This window comes from Thunnus thynnus, chromosome 4 (genome assembly GCF_963924715.1).
Source record: "Thunnus thynnus chromosome 4, fThuThy2.1, whole genome shotgun sequence".
NCBI classification, from domain to species: Eukaryota; Metazoa; Chordata; class Actinopteri; order Scombriformes; family Scombridae; genus Thunnus; species Thunnus thynnus.
Genome location: NC_089520.1, coordinates 27,051,151 through 27,070,614, shown reverse-complemented (window position 1 = coordinate 27,070,614; position 19,464 = coordinate 27,051,151). Strand labels below are relative to the sequence as shown.

Genomic DNA, 19,464 nt, shown 5'->3' with positions numbered 1-19,464 from the left:
CAGGGACTTTGTATTCCTGTACTTTGGTAATTTGTGAAAACAGAGCTGTTCATTAAAGCCCCTGAAAATTCCCAAAACAGCTTCAAAACACTGAACGGAAACGTTGCATCCACCAAGTGAAAAGGACATTAAAGAGAAAAGAGTCTGTCCTCCTCTCCCCCACTTCTTCCAAAGAAAACAAAAGCAGAGGCAAGAAAAAAAGACTTGGCTGCAGTGTACACCCAGCTGTTCTGTCCTCTGTGCTCTCCTCTCTTGTCATTCGTCTTCCGCTTTTGTGCAGAGCTGTCATTTAAAGATGGGATTTTAATCTGACCATCTAGAGTGATGCCATGGAAAAGCTGCAGCGGTTTTGGGAGTTGCTCAGGAATGAATGTGGAATTAGACTTCTGCTTCAAAACCCTCCAAGGCTGTACTTCTACTACTGGCTCCTGAATAAAGTTGAATCAAATGTTTTTCTAAAGCTCGTGTTGAATAGTCTTCTTACTCTAACCCTACCCTACCCCTAATCCTTTCTCTCTGAGGAAAAGATGATTTCTATAAGTTTACTTTTTGATAGCTCCCTGACTGTTATCTTTAATCAATAAAATTTACTGTTTTTTATTAATATTTCTGCTTTGAAGCACATTTACAAAGATTTCATCCATGTTTTAAGACAACTTGTTTGGCCAAACTACTGTCTGTTGTTTGGCCAAAGACTGTCAGAGGGCCTATCAGACACTAGTTACGTATTAAAACAACCAGTTACCTGGGTTACAGGACTAATCTAGAGGAACGGGACGATGATAATTAACCCGAAACGGTGAATGATTGTCCACTGATAACATGGTCACAGGGATTACTATCCAACAACATACCCCCCAGGTCTTGAACAAACCTCACACTCCAACTGGCCAATGATAAGTCAGCATTTACATCTCCCCGGGGATGTAAAAGTTCAATCACAAGAGAAAACAAGCCTCTTTACTTCCTGTGCTTTACCTCGCAGTCATTTATGAGGCGTCTGTGATGTACTTGACTTGTATTACCATAGTCCCCAAATCTCTCGTAATTGAAATCATGTAGATTACAAGGGGAAGCTCGGGGATTTAGTTTCAGTGGAGGGGAAATCCCAGGCATGTGCATGAAGCGTGTTGTAAATCATGAGGATAGAAGGGGAGGGAAGGAGCAACAGGCCCCTGTAGACTTACAGTATCTCTGCCAGCACTGATGTAGGGAGATCAGATGTTTGTGAGGTGAATCACTTGGGAAAGGTCATCACACATCTGGATTTGGAGAGTGGGTTTGGAGAGGTGCATTGCTGTAAAGGTTGCAAGCTTCTCCGCCTGTTACAGTCTCTGTGGAGTTAAACTTGGAGGCAAAGTGTGAGGTTGTGATGTGTCCTCTCAGAAGAATGCAGTGTGAAATGCTTTCCTTCAGGTCCACTCTGCTCCTTCTGGCTATTTGTATGCTCTTATCTCCAAGAGTCCCTCCTCACCCCAAGGCAGAAATAACTGCCAAACACCTGGCAGCATGTCAGAAGAGCGAGAGAAGTGTACATATGTGCTTAATCTTTTTTGGTGCCATCATTTTGCACTCTGACTCATCATTCTCATTCTTCTATCCAAGCAGCAAGTGTGTTCTTGTAGATACATGTGATTTGTGTGTGTGTGTGTGTGTGTGTGTGTGTGTGTGTGTGTGTGAACCAGTTAATCAGCGTTAAATTAGTAATAATGGTGAAGATGCTGGGCTGTAATGAGCCGAGCTGTGTTGCCCCTGGCTATAGCATTATACCACTGGGACAGGGATTTTCCAAACCCCCTCCTAACACTCGTGCTTGACAGCTACTTGACGACTTTGTCTGTCTGAGCTGTATCATGGCTCCATTTATCATATCCGTCAATATTCATGGAAGTCATATCTGGCCACTTCATGTGGTTTGCTAATGTCTGTGGAGTCAGTTTGACACCATGACAGCAGAAGTTGCAGAGGTCTGCCTTTCTGCTCATGGCAATGTTGAAAGATTGAGCTGACAGTAATAGGCTGTTAGGGTTTTGGTGGATGGTAAGGAATCTCAAGTGGTGATGGAGATTTCATCCAACTTTAGACCTATATATTTGTATGTTTTCTTTTTAAGGATTACATGTCATATGACCAGTTGAGGCATGTCAGTGGGATGTTTATTTAGACTGCTACAAGATGTTTCCAAGTATTTCCAGTGTCCACTCTATCATCAAAATCCATCAGTGCTAAGCCAAATACACTGAAGTGCTTTGTTAACCAAGACTAAACCTTGGACAACAAGTGCTCTTTTGAACAAGAGACAAGGTAAGGCTCGGCCAGCTCTCCACATGGTGTTGTCTTCACTCCAAGCACTTTACACTAGCAGATCCTCAGCCAACCAAGCTGTCAGTCTGTCAAACAGTGTCCTGAGTGTGCTTAAGCTCCTCCATAGGGCTGTCTGTCAGACAGGCAGGCGTCCATCTGGGAAGGTAATGGGATTGTCTCTCTGTTTTGGCCGCCTGAGGGGCAGCAAGGGTTAGTGGGATGCAACCTTCTGGCCACCCAGAAGAGTTTCCCCTTCGTGTGGGGGCTTAAGCTAGGTTTATGCTCAACGCAGTGTCTCCAAGACGAGTATGTGTGCACCAAAAATTACATCAATGCGTCTTTCACGTCAAGCGCGAAGGCTCCGCAAATTGTCGCAGCGCTTGGTCGTGCATCTCTGAATTTTTGTAACTAGGCGTGTGTTGCACAAGTAGTCCCGTCAGTTCTGGTGGAGCTGGTATGCAGTGTCTCCTCCCCATCATCATGAGCTAGTGAAGGTGGAATATATTTTTATTTTAATCCATGCACTGAGGTATTTAACCCACATCCTGCTCTGCTTTTTGTGAGATGTCTCACAGCTTCTGTCATTCTCCAAGGAGTCATTCTTGGCTGTTAATCCCATTATTTCTTAAAACAACACTGCAGAATAGTTGTTTGAGTCTATGAAATATAACAACTGTCTTTATGACTCTCTGGACAGGCCTGAAGATGAAAGAGCAGGGGGGAGGAGGAGTGTCAGTGACAAACACTCCTAACCATCTTTTCTTTGGAAACTCAAACATTGATACTTTCCATTTTACAGCTGGGTGGGTCCGCTTGACTAATGAGAGTGGAGCACTGTCCTGGCTTAGCATCTGCTAATGTTTCATGCTAACCTTGTACATAGAGAAGTGTGTGTGTTGGGTTGTTTGTACAGTACTGCTTTCCATCACTGTCACTGGCTGGATTCTGCTAATTTCCATAGCCTGTTTGTGATTATATCCTTGTTCTTGATACCTCAGAGGATTGTTGAGCATTGTATTTGTGACACTCACATTATACTGTGAGAAGTGCAGTGGGAAGCCTTGACCTTTGAACTATGTAGAGTTCACATCCCTTATGGGTAGAGGCCCCATCTGGTTTTGAGCAAAAGTCAAGGGTTTTAAAGAATTTTCAGTTGGGCTTTACTATGCCATCAACCAAGTAGGTTGGATGATATTTTACTTTTTTCACAGGTGGTTTCCTTTGAAAAAAGCAATATGGGTTGTTTGTATTTTCTGTGATTAATGGCCCAAACAGCAACTGCAGTATGACGTCCTGTTTCTAAACCCTATCACCCTAGATGTAGTTCTATTTACACAATGATTTATTAGACTGAGTGTTTGTTTTCACCCTAATGGTGTGGATTCTGAAATATTATGACCTGTCAAACCACAAATCACAGTTTTGAACAGATTTATTTAGAGGGTCCTTATTTGTGATCAGGCACTCTTATTCTCTTCAATCTTTCATTAATATGTGCCTGTTGGGCAACATTGTAGTCTACTTATGTTGTTGGCACTGCAGATGTTCTTTGTTGTCTATCATCCTAATGGCTGTTATTTGTCTCTGTTCATCCATGGTAGGAAGATCTGTGTGCACTGTAAGTGTCGTCGTGAGGAGCATGCAGTGACAGCCATGCCTGTAGAAATGGAGAAGACGGTCACCAAGCTGATGTATGACTTCCAGAGGAACTCTACCTCAGACGACGACTCCGGCTGTGCCCTGGAGGAGTACGCCTGGGTACCACCAGGGCTCAAACCTGAGCAGGTACATCACACTCACATTGGACAACACGAGTCGAAAGTTTCCATTCACGTTAGTAGTATCTCTAGAATGTTCTCCAAAAGTGCATTAAATGGCTGAACAATGGCTAAACAAGAGAAAAATGATTAAACTTCTTTTACTGGGCCTCAGACTTAGGCTTTTCAGCTTGCAGCTTTATGCAGTTTCTGCCAGGTGTTTGTAGTTTCCAGATTAAGTGTGAAGAACAGAGTGAATCTGCAATTCAGGTCTCTCAGACACAGATCATGTTGCATTTACACTGTACTAAGGCTGGTTATGAAATCTTAATACTTTTTGAGTACCGACCAAAACGTTTCCATAGCAGTGAGTATCAAAAACTGCCAAGTACTGAAAGCTGGCAGGAAAGCCTGGTCCGATTCCTAGTTCTGTTTACTTGTTCCTTGGTCAGACATTTTCTGATATAAATCATTTTTACGAATTGTATTTTTGCAGGTCCATTAGACCTGCATCTCCCCATATGATAGCTCACCAGTTACGCTGACTTTGCCTTCTGCGGGCTAATGGATAACAAGGATTATGTTGCTCCTGCAGTCAAATTAATCTCCAGTTCATTCTGCCTGCAAACATGTTTACAGTAGGTTTCATTGCCCTCATAGCGGTTCAGCTAAGCTTGTGTAATACACAAACATATTAAATGGGCCTGTGCACATCCAAGAAAATCCTCTTTTACAATACTCCATTGAGTCGTTGGTGTGCACATTTGGGGGGGTATCCAGTTTTGTAGGACAATAGAAGTGTTTATAGAAGCAGGTTTCATTTTGTTGATGAGCTGAGAGCAATGAACTGGTCAATACAATGTTGGCACAGCCCCCTGTTTTCACCTCTGAGGATGGAGCACAGCTATTTTTCATCTCCCTCCAGGGTCACACATCTAACCCTGAAGTCAATTAGCTTCTCGTCTAGTGGCGATATGACCTCAGGAGCAGTCAGGCTATTATGGAAAATGGGCTGTGCTTCATCACAACAGCACAACGCTAAACCACCCTGAAATACCTGATTTATTGCTGTTCTTGGCTTTTAATTATTAACTCAAACAATCAGAAGTGGTGGAAAAATTGTGACAATTAGGAGCATTTATAACAACCCACGTGACAACTGAGTCTATCAAGTTTCATGAGGTGTCCTTAGCAATTCAATTCTATCCAAGTCATTCAGGCTGTGGAAACATATTGTGTGACGTGTCATAGAGGAGCAGAAGTATGCCTGATGTGGGACTTTTCATCGCCCAGCACTTCCTCCACATGAGGTAGAGATAGAGTGATAAGCGAGGGAGATGGTGAACACAAAGCTAATCTCCAGGATCTAAACGGTGGGTTTAGGTTTCCCCTAGGGAGGCGATGCTCTGTATGAGTCTACTATTTAGCCAGCAGTGGTGTAAAGTCACCACTCTGTAGAGAGATTTCAGACCAGAAATGCATCATTCAATCAGATATATCTGAGGGATTATGAGGGATAAGTCAGAAACATCAGCACTTAGTTGGAACTCTTAAATTCCTGTGTGTATGTGTGTGTGTGTGTGTGTGTGTGTGTGTGTGTGTCTGTGGATTTCATCCAACATGTTTACAAAAAGTAAGGGATTGTCTCAACCTCAACTGCGTTTCACTAACGTATTGCTGACATACAGACATCTTTCATTATTGAGTGTGTTGGAGATGTTATTGAGCTGCAGTGTGCAGGAGAGCCTGCCAATATTCTCTCTCCCACTGTCTCCCCTCGCTCTCAGCTCTCCATCCCTCTCAAATAAAATTCTTAGATGTTGCCAAGTCGCAGCTTGTCAAGGCCAAGAATGTTACTCAGCAGTGGCCTGTAACTGGTGTTTTTTTGTTTGTTTTTTCAACCATCACGTAGCTACAGTGTAATGTGCAGACTCTGCTCAGCATCTACCAGGATCTGATTTTAATTTGCAGTTGAACATGAAGTATGCTTTTTCAAACCACTCATATATGCAATATTTGAATAGAAATTCAGTTCAGGGTTATTCATGCAAGCAGGAGGTCTTTCCAGTTTCTCAAATGGTCCCGCAGCTCAGATATGAATAAATTAACTTTCAAACAACAAAGACCCAGTCTGAAAGATACCTGAGGATAGTTTGACCTGTTCCAGAATGGATCTTAGGACAATTAGAGCCATACCAATCAGAGTTTAAGGACTATAAAAACTGTCAGCCACTGACTGGACCTGATTACAACCAGTAGCTGTGAATGAGAGTTAGATGATAAAGCTATAAAAAGAGATTGTGAGACACACTGAGCACTTTTCAGTTGAAAATCACGACATATTTATATCCATGCTAGCATCATGATTCAAGGAACGGAAATGTCAGTTGGCCAGTCCACCACTTTGGTCAAGAACTATTTGATGGATCAACACTAGATTTTGTACAGATATCCATGGTCCCCAGAGGATGAATCCTAATTGTTGCTCTTGCATCACCAGCAGGTTGACATTTGTAGTTTTGAGTGATGTCTCAACTACTATTGGATGGATACTAATGACAGTTGTAAACATTATATGCTTAACACCAGCATGTTAGCATTGTTTTTGTGAGCATGCTAGCATGATGATGTTAGCATTAAGCTCAAAGCGCCACAGTGCCTAAGCACAACCTCACCGCTAGCATGGCTGTAGTCTCTTCTTAATATGGCACCTGTAGTTGAAAAGAAGCTTGTATTTCATGCTAAATTAACCCATTTCAGGCCTTTTGTGCATCTCAGCAAAGATGGACAGAGAATGAAAACACAGCCATTAAATCTGCTCCCTCCACTATGAAAACACCATCTTTCCCACCATGTTTGGCTTTGGCTACCAGTGTTTTCTCAACAATATAATATCTGTGTCCACTAACCACTGTAAAGTGGCTTGTTGAGAGAATGTCAGGACTGGTGCCTGGTGGTGTATTTTCCTCTGGCTGTCTGGCCATCAAGAGCAATAGAAACCAGCTGTGTGAAGCGATCACTCTTGTCACTCAGTTTGCAAAGTCCTACCATTTGCTTCAGCTTTTAAAAACACTCCTTTCAGTACAGTTCCAAATTCTGCCCTGTCTTTAGTTTCGCCTGCTTTCGATTACAGTTATTATCACAAGCTGCTCCTCCTGGCTCTTGCTGCAATCATGTGTCCATTATGTTCTGCGTGTGTGCATGCGTGTGCGTATCCGTCCTTATTTTTCCTCAGGGCAATGTGCCTTTCACCTCCAGATTGTAACCCTGTTGTGGTTGGAAGCGTGTTTTGTAATTTATCATTAGGTGTGTGGGTGTGTGTGTGCATCTGGTAGCATGTGTGTGTGTTTTCCTTATGTGCATATAGGAGCTGTGTGATTTATCTGTGCTTGACCACAGTCAGTCTTTCATGGACAATTCCTAGATCCCCTCCGGGCGTCCTGAGCCGTGCTGCTGGACACAGATCCTGTGTCCCTCGCCAACACTGGTAGAAGCCAACAAAAGCAGAGCAGAAGGAATTAGGTTACACTTACAACAAGAGGCTCCTGCTATAAATTCAACACAACAATAAACATGCTTGTATAAGGCTACTTAAAGGAAATACAGACTCCACGCTGCCCTTGATACAGAATGTGACGCTACAACTGCAGGACAATTAAACTTTGAGATATGAGAGATTTGTTCAAGAGGTATGATTTTGGATGTTGTAAAAAAGCATTGGTTGTGTAGATGTTGTTTTTAAGTCGATGCATACTGCATTGTTCAAGTTAATCTGTGTGACAGACTGTGTGTTGCTGCCAAGGACAAAGCTGATGGCCTCTAGTCAGTAGATCCATTCAACAGACAGATATGTTATTAAGATTGCTGTGACCCAGTCAGCAGGTATCGATCATGTTTTCTCTCTTTACATTCCAAGTCTTTGCTTTATCTCCCAATCTTTCTTTTTTTGTTCATCTCATCTCATTTTTCTCGTTCTCTTTACTATTACTTGCACTCTCTCTCTGTCTGTGAACATTTTCATTCTGTCTTTATTTTTCTCTCCACACCTCCCCTTCTCTTTATTTGACCTTTGTCTTCAAATCTCCCTTTAAAATCCCATGGCTTTCATGCCCCCCCCCCAACCCCCCTCTCACCCCCCACACCCACCCACCCACTGACTGCCTGACCTCTGTTATACCCCGGCCCCCTGTTACAGTGCAATAGAAAGACTGCAATAAATAACACAGAGATTCATTGTCTGCCTCTTTAATGTAAAGAATGTCCGAGTAATTTGGAATGGCCAGATTAGTATTAATCCTGCTGTCGAACGCATTCGCATGCACACACACTGCTACATGCATATGTGTTAATCACTTGTTTGCCCTTGTGTGTGTACGTGTGCGAGAGTGTGTGCACATTTGACAGGTCAGTAATACATTCCCATGTCGATGTGCAGAGATGGAGAGGTGAGGTTCCATTAAGTCTCCGCTGGTGGGCCATAAATCAAAGTGATTTTAAGTGTGTGTGTGTGTGTGTGTGTGTGTGTGTGTGTGTGTGTGTGTGTGTGGATGTGTGTGTGGATGTATGTGTGTTGGTCACTCCCGCTTTTTGATCTTGTTAATTTTGTCTTGGTACGGTTGAACCATTTAGTACTGAGATGGTTAATCGGACATTTTTAATAATCAGTTAATCATGTTGTTTAATTTATCAGATAAAAATGCCACTTTCTTCAATTTGAGCATTTGCAGTTTTTCTAATATCATTATCCCTTTTGGTTATTCCACTGTTGAACAGACAAAAAAAAAAATTAGAAGGTGATATCTTGGACTTGGAGAACTCTTGATGGACATTTATCCTTATTTTCTGATATTTTATAACCAAAAATGTTAATTAATAAATCAAAATAATGATTGAGTGATTAAATAATAATTATTAGCAGCAATAATATGCAATCTACTTCGCATATTACAGGTGTGTTTAAGCTCCTAATACATCCCCTTTTCTCTTTGTCAGGTTCATCAGTACTACAGCTCCCTGCCTGAGGACAAGGTGCCCTATGTGAACAGCCCAGGAGAGAAATACCGCATCAAACAGCTGCTCCATCAGCTACCGCCCCACGACAATGAGGTGAGAGTCCAAACTTCCCCCCTCCCCCATCACCTTCATCCATCCATCTATCCACCCATCTATCTCTCTCTTCCTCCCCTCCTTCAGGGCAATACAGAGATAAGAGGGGAGCAGGGAGGAGACACACACAAGAAAAATGGAGTCTGTCTTCTTAATGGGCGGGAATGAGATAGTGAAGTGTTTATGCGTGTGTAACTGTCTATTGAAGTTTTTTTTTTACATCAATGAAGCATTTCCACGATTAAGATATTAGTATGATTGTACTATCACTGAGAAGCAGCCTTTAGGGTTAAGGTTTGGGTTGTTTTATTTAGCAGGGAATTCATTTGACAGTTAAAGCCGGGGTAGGTAGTGTTCTGGAAAAGGCAAAAAAAAAAAAGCCAGAATTTGAAAATAAAGCTCCTCCCCTGCAGCTCTCCCCCCTTTCCTCTCTGTCCTAAGCCCCTCCCACCAGACGAGCACGGGCATATGCACGTAAACGGTAAATAGGACCACTTCTCTAACAGTTTGAAGTATGCCACAAAAGTAATGAGTGTCCCATCTCCTTGCTTGAATTCGAGTGATATCACTTCTGGGAGCTGAGTTCACTTCCACTGAAGTCTTGTACGCTGCTCAGTTTTTCCCCACACTACAGGCAACAGTACGATGGTCGCATGTTGCTTTTCATTCTGCTTTCTGTTGAGATTTCCGTCTTTTTCTTCTCTCCTTCTGCAATTCATGCAGTCCCATCACTTCCTATCCGTCGGTATCCCAGCACTCACCTGGGCTCCAAACTTGCACAGGTAGAGTGCGCACAGGTAGGCAGTATGTAGGTTGACCAGCAGGTAGAATTATTACAGGCCTGCGCCAGCTACAGATACTGGATTTTTTTCTTTTTATTGTCATTTGATTTATTGGTTGCTGTTGGGATATACAAAGAATTTCAACAAATATAACAAAAAAAGCTTCTAAAATACATCACCAGCCCTAGCTCTAAAAACACTGGGTGACAAGTTCCTTCATGAACATGGGTACTGTAGTTTATCTTGAGTTGATACAACATACACCATTCTGGATGAAATTGTCCCCAACAAATAAACTATTTATTCTTGTTTGAGTAATGTTTGCTAAAAACTACAGTGCCCAGCTGTGTTAAAGAAGTATTAAAAAAATTTTTAAACTGAAACTATATATTGGTGACGTCATTTTTAAAGATTTTGTCTTCAGAATGAACAAATGTACTTGGGTCTTAGAGCCACAAAGAGGGTAGGGAAGTCATCAGAGTATTCAGAGATAGACTAATGCATTGTTGATTTTGGTCTTTTCATGTGATTTTACGTGTGTGTACGTGTGTTTGTGTGTGTGTTCAGGTACGCTACTGTAACAGTCTGGACGATGAGGAGAAGCGAGAACTGAAGCTCTTCAGTAACCAACGGAAACGAGAAAACCTGGGCCGAGGCAACGTCCGGCCATTCCCTGTGACAATGACAGGGGCGATCTGTGAGCAGGTAGCTAACAAGAACATCAAAAACATCATTTTTGCATGGTTTCCCCAACAGGAAGGAGATATAACAAGATCAAAGATGATCTGAGAATGGCCTGTCATTTCTCTACTAAATGTCATTTCAGTGTCGCGTCTCGTGACAAGAGTGAATTAAGTGTGACAAGATCAGAGGCGTGTCATGTGGCTAGTGGAATGAAAGCAATGAATCGTGGGACAGACATACTGAACAGCCTGCTGGCATTTCAGGCTTTTGTTATGATGTATGAGAGGTGCTTTATCTTGACATATAAAAGGGCAGAGATGCAACAGTTGTCTGCTTTTATAACATGGTAGTGACCTTGTCAATCTCGCCTCAATGCGTTATGGAAGTCTTGCTTTTTATAGGGTCTTGAGTTGGTGTATGTGTGTTTGTGTCTTTGTCTCTTTATGTGTGTCATGTCTCATTCTTCCTGCTGCCATATGAGCTGTCACACTCAAACAATCCCGGTAGTCCTTTGTCTTTAAACATAGCTTTATATAATGCCTCAGAGAACTGAGTAACAGTTTAAAACGGCCCTATATCTTCCATCACTGCCCAGTGTCCCATCAAATATTAATGTTTTGTCTACTTGTACTCTTGTAATGGCCTTATAGGACTACAGAGTGCAATGGAGAGTCTTCTTTTAACAACAAACTAGCGCACTTCAGCATCCGCTAGCCATTTGTTATTGTGTACAGCAAGTGGAGCTGCTCTCTGTTGTGTTGGTGCCCCAGGTGTATAGCTGCTTTACAGCTTGTGTTTCATGTTCGCTCAGGAGACAGCCACAGCGCACACACACAAACACACACAGACACACACACACACACGTGAAGGAGCAGATTGTTGAGAGACTGTGTATTGATTGAATTCCCCACCCCGCTGCCCCCCTCTTTAGCCTCCTTGCAGCAATAGCCTGTGTGCTAGTTAGATAACCTGATTGTAACTCTCCCTCTGTCTCCATCTTCCCACCCCTCTAAATCTACTTTGCCTACCTGACCTTTCCCCCCTTCTCCTTAGCACTCCCTGTCATTTATCTCTCCGCCTTCTCTGCCTTTGCACCTCCGTGCTGATCTCACTCTCCTTTTTATCCTCCCATATATCTCTCCATTTTTATTCCTCCCCTTTGCCCCGCCAATGTCCTCCAGCAGCCATTCAACTTCCCCTGTCTGTCTAAGCTTTCCTTCCTGTGCCACACACATAAACACACCCTTGTGCTCTCAATTTAGTGTTCATGCAAAACTGTGTTACAGATAGCTCTGCATCAATCTGATACACTGGATCGTTATCTGCACCATTACTGACCTCATTAAAGATCTCAGGAAATGTGCGCTTGAAACTTCTTGGAAATGTGTGCATCAGTGGTGGCCTTATGCTGCACTACCAGCTGTAACTAAAAAATCCAACCAATAAATTCTTACCTCTCTGCCCTTCTTATCAAATCACCAATTTGTTCTCTATAACTGATTAACTGACTAACCCTCACTGTCTAATGCTCCGCACCAACTGCTTGATTTAACAGGAATTCCATCACATCCAGGAGTAATGATACTGTTTCATGGGACCTTTGAACCATGGATGCACTAAGAAAACTGGATACTGTGTTTCTGTGGTGCTCTATTCATTCCAATGAACATTCCTCACCGAGTGCACTCACCTTCATGCATCCTCACATTTTAAGAAGCTGGAACCAGGAAGTTTTTGCTTGAAAAATTACTTAAATGATCAATCACTTAACTTAAGTGTTGCAAATTAAACTTGTGTCAATAAACTAATTGATTAATTGAATAATAGTTTCAGCTCTATATCCCCAGCTGGCTGGCCCCCCACACATATAAATGCCCCCAATGGATCAAATTTGTAATATTAGAATCAATCATTTTGGAGTGTTTGTGACACTCAGGAAAAAAAACTATATTGGATGTTTTACAGCTGTTTCCTCTTTACTAACTGTTGAGGGAAAAGTCATTCTTGGCCGGTGGGTGTCACATGACTTGAAATAATTTAGTTTCGTAGTCACTGTTATAAAGAAATAGTAGTAACACCTCATGATTAACTTTCTAGATATTGCACAAGCTTTAAAAAATGTTGGTGTGTGAGCATCTCCACTTATTTTTAATATGATGTACAGTCTCATGTTACATGGTATCCAGTTGGTACTTGGTATCGCCCACGACCCTGAGTTTAAGGTATCTGCATAAGGAGCGTAAAGGTGGTATCTACATAGTGATATTTTTTGGTGTCTCAAAAATTCTCTTCTTCCATCTCCTTATAGTGTGGAGGCCAGATAAATGGTGGCGACATTGCTGTGTTTGCGTCCCGGGCCGGTCATGGCGTGTGTTGGCACCCTGCCTGCTTTGTGTGCAGCATGTGCAATGAACTCCTGGTGGATCTCATCTACTTTTACCAGGACGGGAAGATCTACTGCGGCCGGCACCACGCTGAGAGACTGAAGCCGCGCTGCACTGCCTGCGATGAGGTAGACGCCTGTCACATGCGCACACTCATGCCTGCACATGGATGATCATGTGTTAACAGATACAAATATCACCTGCTTGAACATACTGTGCCAGTAATGCGCGACGGAGTCTGTAGAGCTATTTATAAAGTATTTACACGCCCGCATTCAGCACATATGCATGCCTACATACACACCAAACTGCTGTCATATGATGCTCACAGGCTTTTCTGGCCAACACACACTGTCACAGTTAAACACATGCAAGGTTTTTTTCCAGTCTAATGGGGTCAGCCCTCAATATCTTGAGCTCCCAGCCATTTACACTGACTTAGTCTCTCTCTCTCTTAATGGGGACAAGGACGCTGTTAGTGCTTAAAAAGCACCCCTGTGTTTTAACATCAGTGTAATTAAAAGTAAATGCACTATCTAGATTTCTCCAACTCCCCACACACATTAGCCTCCTACACAATTCAGCGACAAAGAGGATGATCTAAGAGTACTAAGCTGCAGAGGAGAAAGTGGTGCGTATGGAGGGGGAGGGAGGGCGACCCGAGCCTTTGTCCTGTCATTCAGCACACAGTAATAACCTATCTGAGGTTTTACTTCCAAGGACCAGTGATAAACGATATTCTTTCTTATCTTTCCCTTCTTAGATCATCTTGGCGGATGAGTGCACCGAGGCAGAGGGGCGTCACTGGCACATGAAGCACTTCTGCTGTTTCGAGTGCGAGACAGTGCTGGGGGGCCAGCGCTACATCATGAAGGAGGGACGGCCTTACTGTTGCTCCTGCTTCGAGTCCCTCTACGCCGAGTACTGTGACTCCTGTGGGGAACATATTGGTATGCTGCACTGCTACCCCGCATCTGCCACTGTTAATACAAACTGCATTAATCACCAGCAGGTTTCGCAAAGGAATCACAAAAAATGATATGATAATGCTAGATACATGGATGGGGAAAAAAAATGAAAGGGGATTGGGCTGATTTTTTTAAGGAGGATGAAAGAGTGACCTCATTTTTAATAATGAGTAACACAAAGGAGAAAGAGTTACAGTAGAAAGGATGTGGCCTGGTTTTAGCAGTTTATCACTGAATGATGTCATCTGTGGTCATGCATTTAAGGCAAAATAGCAAAGGACCACAGAGATGACTTAGCTTACAGAGTACAGAAATATGTATAGTATATATGCGCAGCGTGAAACCAACCTGGGGCAAAGACATGGATCTGTTTTTTATCACAGACACATGCACCAAGTGTCAGTTAAATACAAATGTAATCATCTCACAACCCGAGAACACTATAGTGTTAAATAGGCAAACTCACTGAGATACTGGGATATTTTTCAGCAGGAAAGCTTCATATTAGCACCTCTTGGCCCCATGCCACCTCCTGTTAAGAAATGTGCGTGTGTGTTTGTGTCCCAGCAGGATACCCAGGTGTGATTTTGGCACATACCGTTCAACAAATTTGCTTTGTAATTATTTGTCAAACAGGATATAGAAAAGTATTTGGCTAAAAAACACAACTGATTATAAATTGAAACCATCAGAAAACAAGCTCGAACCAGATGGCAGCCATTACCAAATACAGTGGAAACCACTTACAGTGATCACGTCTGTCCGGGTCAAATTGATCACACATTTTTTTTCTTTTTCTTTATTTCTCATGCAGATTACCATCTAATTGATATTTGTATATTTATTAGCCTACATGAACATAGAGTAATGAAATAGACAGCTTTACTATTTACTGAATTTTATTGACTGTTTCAAAATACAGAACAGCTGTTTCAAACGCAGTGGGGGTTCTGACTTTTGCCAATGACAAGTTCCTTCTTTTCCCCGGCGGCAGAACAGATGAAGAGAGTGGTGATGCTTTCCTTAGATTTCTTTCATCCCTTTTATTGTCATAAGCTTTGAGGAGACTGTTTTCTTCATTTAGAGGAAATTACTTTTTTCCCATTATGATTTCAATGTGCACACGAGGCAATAGTGCCACAGCCGTAAAGTAAAAAAATATGTAATTACTGTAGTTTTAAATTTTTTTTCCATGCGTTGTCATGTGTGAAAAGACCCAAAATGAACACTGTAAGCAGATCAATTGATTAGTATAAGCAAATTATTTGTATATAACAGCGTTTGTATAGGAATGATTCTGTCCCAAGCTTTTTGATCCATATAATCAGTGGATCACTGTAACTGTGATCACTATAAGCAGTTTCCACTGTAGCTGGTTTTCTTTCCCTCTGTGACAACTGCAAACACGCTCAAAATGCAATATGTTTATTCAGTGCTGGACCAGTTCCATAAAGAGTTTTCCCTCGAGTGCAGTTAAGTTACAGATTCTAACTCTGTTTTTTCACTCAACAAGCAACTTGTAATATGCTTCTATTTTCACTTAAAACTGCATTTTTAATAAGGACATTAAGATTTTTAATTTCAAGCTCTTTGATAAAGACATGGTGTTTTGTATTTTAATTGTACATTTATACGAGTCCCACAATCTGTCATTTTACGTAAACCCTGTGGATTAATGTGCTGTTTATCTTTCTTGCAGGCATTGACCAAGGCCAGATGACGTATGATGGGCAGCACTGGCATGCCACAGAGGACTGCTTTTGCTGCGCCCGCTGTAAACATTCCCTGCTGGGTCGTCCCTTCCTGCCCAAGCAGGGTCAAATTTTCTGCTCCCGCTCCTGCAGTCTGGGGGAGGAGCCCAATGGCTCAGACTCCTCTGACTCTGCCTTCCAAAGCGCTCGCTCAACCAGAGAGTCCAGACGCAGCTCCAAGGCAGGAAAGAGTGGTGGAGGAGGGGGTGGAGTGCAGACAGAGAGATTTTCAGGGGAGGTGGACCCACTGTCTTTACAAATGGATCTTCTGAGTCTCTCCAGCCAAACCCCCAGTTTAACTCGCGAGCCACCTGCCTGGCAGAATCAAAAGCAAGCAGGTGATGGTTACAATTATGAATCCCAAACAGACCCAATTGCCAACCCCACCCCTCTTCAGCTCCTCAGTCAGTGCAATGTCAGGACTTCTTATAACCCCGCCTGTACTGGACAGAACAATCAACAGCAGGATCACAGGATCAAGGAGAACGGAGGTTTAAAGAGACCACCCGTCTCAGCTATGAAGGGCCATTCTCTGAATGAAACATGGTTCCAACAGCCAGGTCCAGAGGAGTACTATCCACCCAAGCTGAGGACCCAAAAGAGCTTCACCGAAGTGTCTCATTGCTCTCAGCACAACAACGGCTTCTCCTCAGACAAGCGCTCGATCAGTCTGCATGGCTTCCAGAGGGACCGGGAAAGAGATGCAGGGCCTCCAGCACCAACCCAGGTTGCAAGAAGCAGGAACCCCATCAATGCACTTAACTTCACTGAGCAACTGACCCCTCTAGAGCAGACCCCAAGAGGATCCATGGAGTCCCTTGCCCTGTCCAACACCACAGGTGGGTATAGTAGAAGTCATCAGACCTCTTATTTTTTTAAGATGTTTTCTCTAGCAACAATGGGATTCAATCAATAAAAGGTGAAGTTGACCTTAATTCAACTCTATTTCCTTACAGGCAACTCAGCTGATGGAGGAAAGCGTCAGGAGCACCTATCTCGTTTCTCCATGCCAGACCTGAGCAAAGACTCTGGAATGAATGTGTCAGAGAAAAGCAACATGGGAACCCTCAACTCCTCTGTGCAGTTTCGTAGCTCTGAGTCTCTTCACAGCCTCACAGCCAATCAGCCCTACATGGAAATGGATCCCCCCAGGTCCTCCCAGTACCAGGTGCAGTACTGCGACCCCTCTGGCATGGGTGTGGGTATGGGCATGACTCATTTACCGCCTGGCTTCACCTTCCAGGAGGAGGATAGGGTTAGTTTGGTGAGCAGCGCCAACGCCGCCCGTCTGCCACCCATTAGTGAGCGCAGGGTGGGAGGTGGTGTAGGAGGAGTAGGCGGAAGGGGAGCAAGTATCCGGGTAGATGCACAGGAGGAGACTCCCCAGAGGCGCCGCCACCACCACCGCTCTCGGAGATCACGGCGTTCTCGTTCAGAAAACGCTCTCCACTTAGTGGCAGAGCGGAGGGCGAGACCTCAAGAAAGACCACAGCTGCGTGTCTGTGAGGATTACGACCGTTTCCCTCCACCAAGGAGCGCCAGGGATCAGTTTGGAGTAGGAGGAGGAGGAGGAAGATACCAGCCCCAACTCTTCAGGCAGTGCCCCAGGACCACTTCAGACCTGACGCTTCAAAACCCCGGGGCTAGCCGGCGCACAGGCTTGAACCAGTACTCCTGGGATGATTATGATGATGATGACTGGTGCTCCACCTGCTCTTCATCCTCCGAATCAGAGGATGAAGGTTACTTTCTGGGTGAGCCAATCCCCAGACCCATCCAGCTGCGCTACCTCAGCAACCAGGAGCTTGTCCATAAGTACAACACAGGGATGGGAGGACCCAACCGTAGTGGGCAGTTACATACTCGCAAACGCAGAAAAAGCAAGAACTGCATTATTTCCTAACATCCTGACATCTGATAAAAAGAAATGACTCATTGTCCAGCTTGTGTACACTAACATCCTCCACCTGGAACAAAAAAACAAACACCCAGTCCATTTATTCAGTGTTGTTGAGTGTTGAATATCATGTAATTGAAAGTCAGTGATGAATTACAGTCGGTAAACAGTGAAAAAGCACCAGTGTTTGCATGTTTGTTCATTTTAATGTTTCGGAATATCTCCTGAGTATTAAGGCTACAACAGTTACATGCGCAGTTGTATCAAGTCACAACATTTATCAAAAGCTGATGTGCAATTTTTTTATCATCACTTCCATGCAGCAAACAAGTGTGCAAGGTAGTCGGTTTGGTACAGTAGCTTTTTCATGCAATGTGATTTAGATATAGGATATACTGTACTATTGTATTCAGTTCATAGTATGTACATAGATAAATGAATTAATAATTTCACTTAAGTTAAGGAAGTCAGTGTAAATATGGTTGTAAATGAGGCAGCACATATTTTTATATTTTGTATGGATAGAATCATTTATGTATTAAATATCTATAATGTAGAGATAGAAAATGACAAAAACAACTTATGCATGTTTTATTTGGCTGACCTGGTCCTGCATTTGGAATAAAGGAGTATTTCAGTGAGTGATTTGACTGACAGCTGGTGTTTCTCTCTAGAGAATGACAACACATATGTCTGGTCTGTACAAGTGTGCATAACAGTCACCTACTCCATCTGTTTAATGCATAAATGAATGATAATGTGTTGTAGAGGTTGATTAGAGAGTTACCCTCCACTGGATTGTTAATATACTGTATACTTGTATGGTAATGAGTGCAGTCACATTCAAACCTATACGGCTCAGTTATCCTGCAGACATAAAGTGTTTCAGTGAACCTCTGGTTTATTGTATCAGCCCTTAAAAGTCAGGAACTGCTGACAATTGGGTCCAGGGCTTTAGGTATTAAAATCTGAGGCCAGTTGCACCCGCAATCAGTAGGTTCACCCTTAGCCTAGTTATAACTTCAGTGGAGATTTATGTATCACTAAATTACAATGAGTTGCACAACACAAATGAGTTCTTATGTAGAGATTAGTTGTTACTTAATATGGTATTTACAACTTGTAACTGCCAGGTATAACTGTTATATAGCTAACTGAACCAACTGACAAAGCTAATATTAGCTTCCCATTTCCCATTTAGAGTGAAGGGTAAAGGAGGAAGATATAGTTGACACTTGATTAAAAATGGTGTGTAACAAACAATTTAAAGTGAGGAAGTTTTTAATTTAAATTTCACAAAAACAACTCAATATATCTCAAATTACGAAATATGCTAATAATATTAGCATAAGATATTTTCTACTCTTTCTAAACTGTAAGAATACTATTAAATCTGAAGTGACTTCCTGTTTACAGTTGATTTTGATCGCATTTCATGGCGTTACAGATGTTTCCCAGCATCCGATTTACATGTTCCTCAAGTTTTAATGGTGCAACCCAATTTTATAAATTGTTAGTTTTCACTAGCTAGTAGCCACTAAGATTGGCATACATTTATTGGCATGTACAGTATAACAGGTTGTATCTGTACGCGTTAAGAAGTGTCATACTGTAAATTGGATTGACTCTGACGTCCATGTGGTCAGGGGATTACTGCCACTAGCCCCCCTAATCCACACACACACACATATGTTTGGAGCAAGGTGTGTGAACGCCAATCTCTTGATTAGAGGCGTTGAAGCGCTAATGCTGTTGACATGATTGGCACATTAGTAAGTTTATTTCACCTAACCTCAACTTCCAAGGCGTGTGCTCCAGTTTTCATGTTTAC

General features: G+C 42.7%; 1 protein-coding gene across 3 annotated transcripts in view; it reads left to right on the top strand.

Annotated features, from left to right (window-relative positions):
• The window catches only part of prickle2b (prickle homolog 2b), an 88,599-nt gene extending 70,324 nt beyond the window's left edge, over nucleotides 1–18,275 (top strand). For all 3 annotated transcript variants that reach the window (XM_067588032.1, XM_067588034.1, XM_067588033.1), the window contains 7 exons: nucleotides 3,906–4,089; nucleotides 9,054–9,167; nucleotides 10,517–10,654; nucleotides 12,942–13,145; nucleotides 13,781–13,967; nucleotides 15,685–16,575; nucleotides 16,693–18,275. In XM_067588032.1, coding sequence (XP_067444133.1) covers nucleotides 3,906–4,089; nucleotides 9,054–9,167; nucleotides 10,517–10,654; nucleotides 12,942–13,145; nucleotides 13,781–13,967; nucleotides 15,685–16,575; nucleotides 16,693–17,639 — 2,665 coding nt within the window. In that variant the 3' untranslated portion in view covers nucleotides 17,640–18,275. The remainder of the gene's footprint in view (nucleotides 1–3,905; nucleotides 4,090–9,053; nucleotides 9,168–10,516; nucleotides 10,655–12,941; nucleotides 13,146–13,780; nucleotides 13,968–15,684; nucleotides 16,576–16,692) is intronic.
• The last annotated feature ends 1,189 nt before the right edge of the window (nucleotides 18,276–19,464 follow it).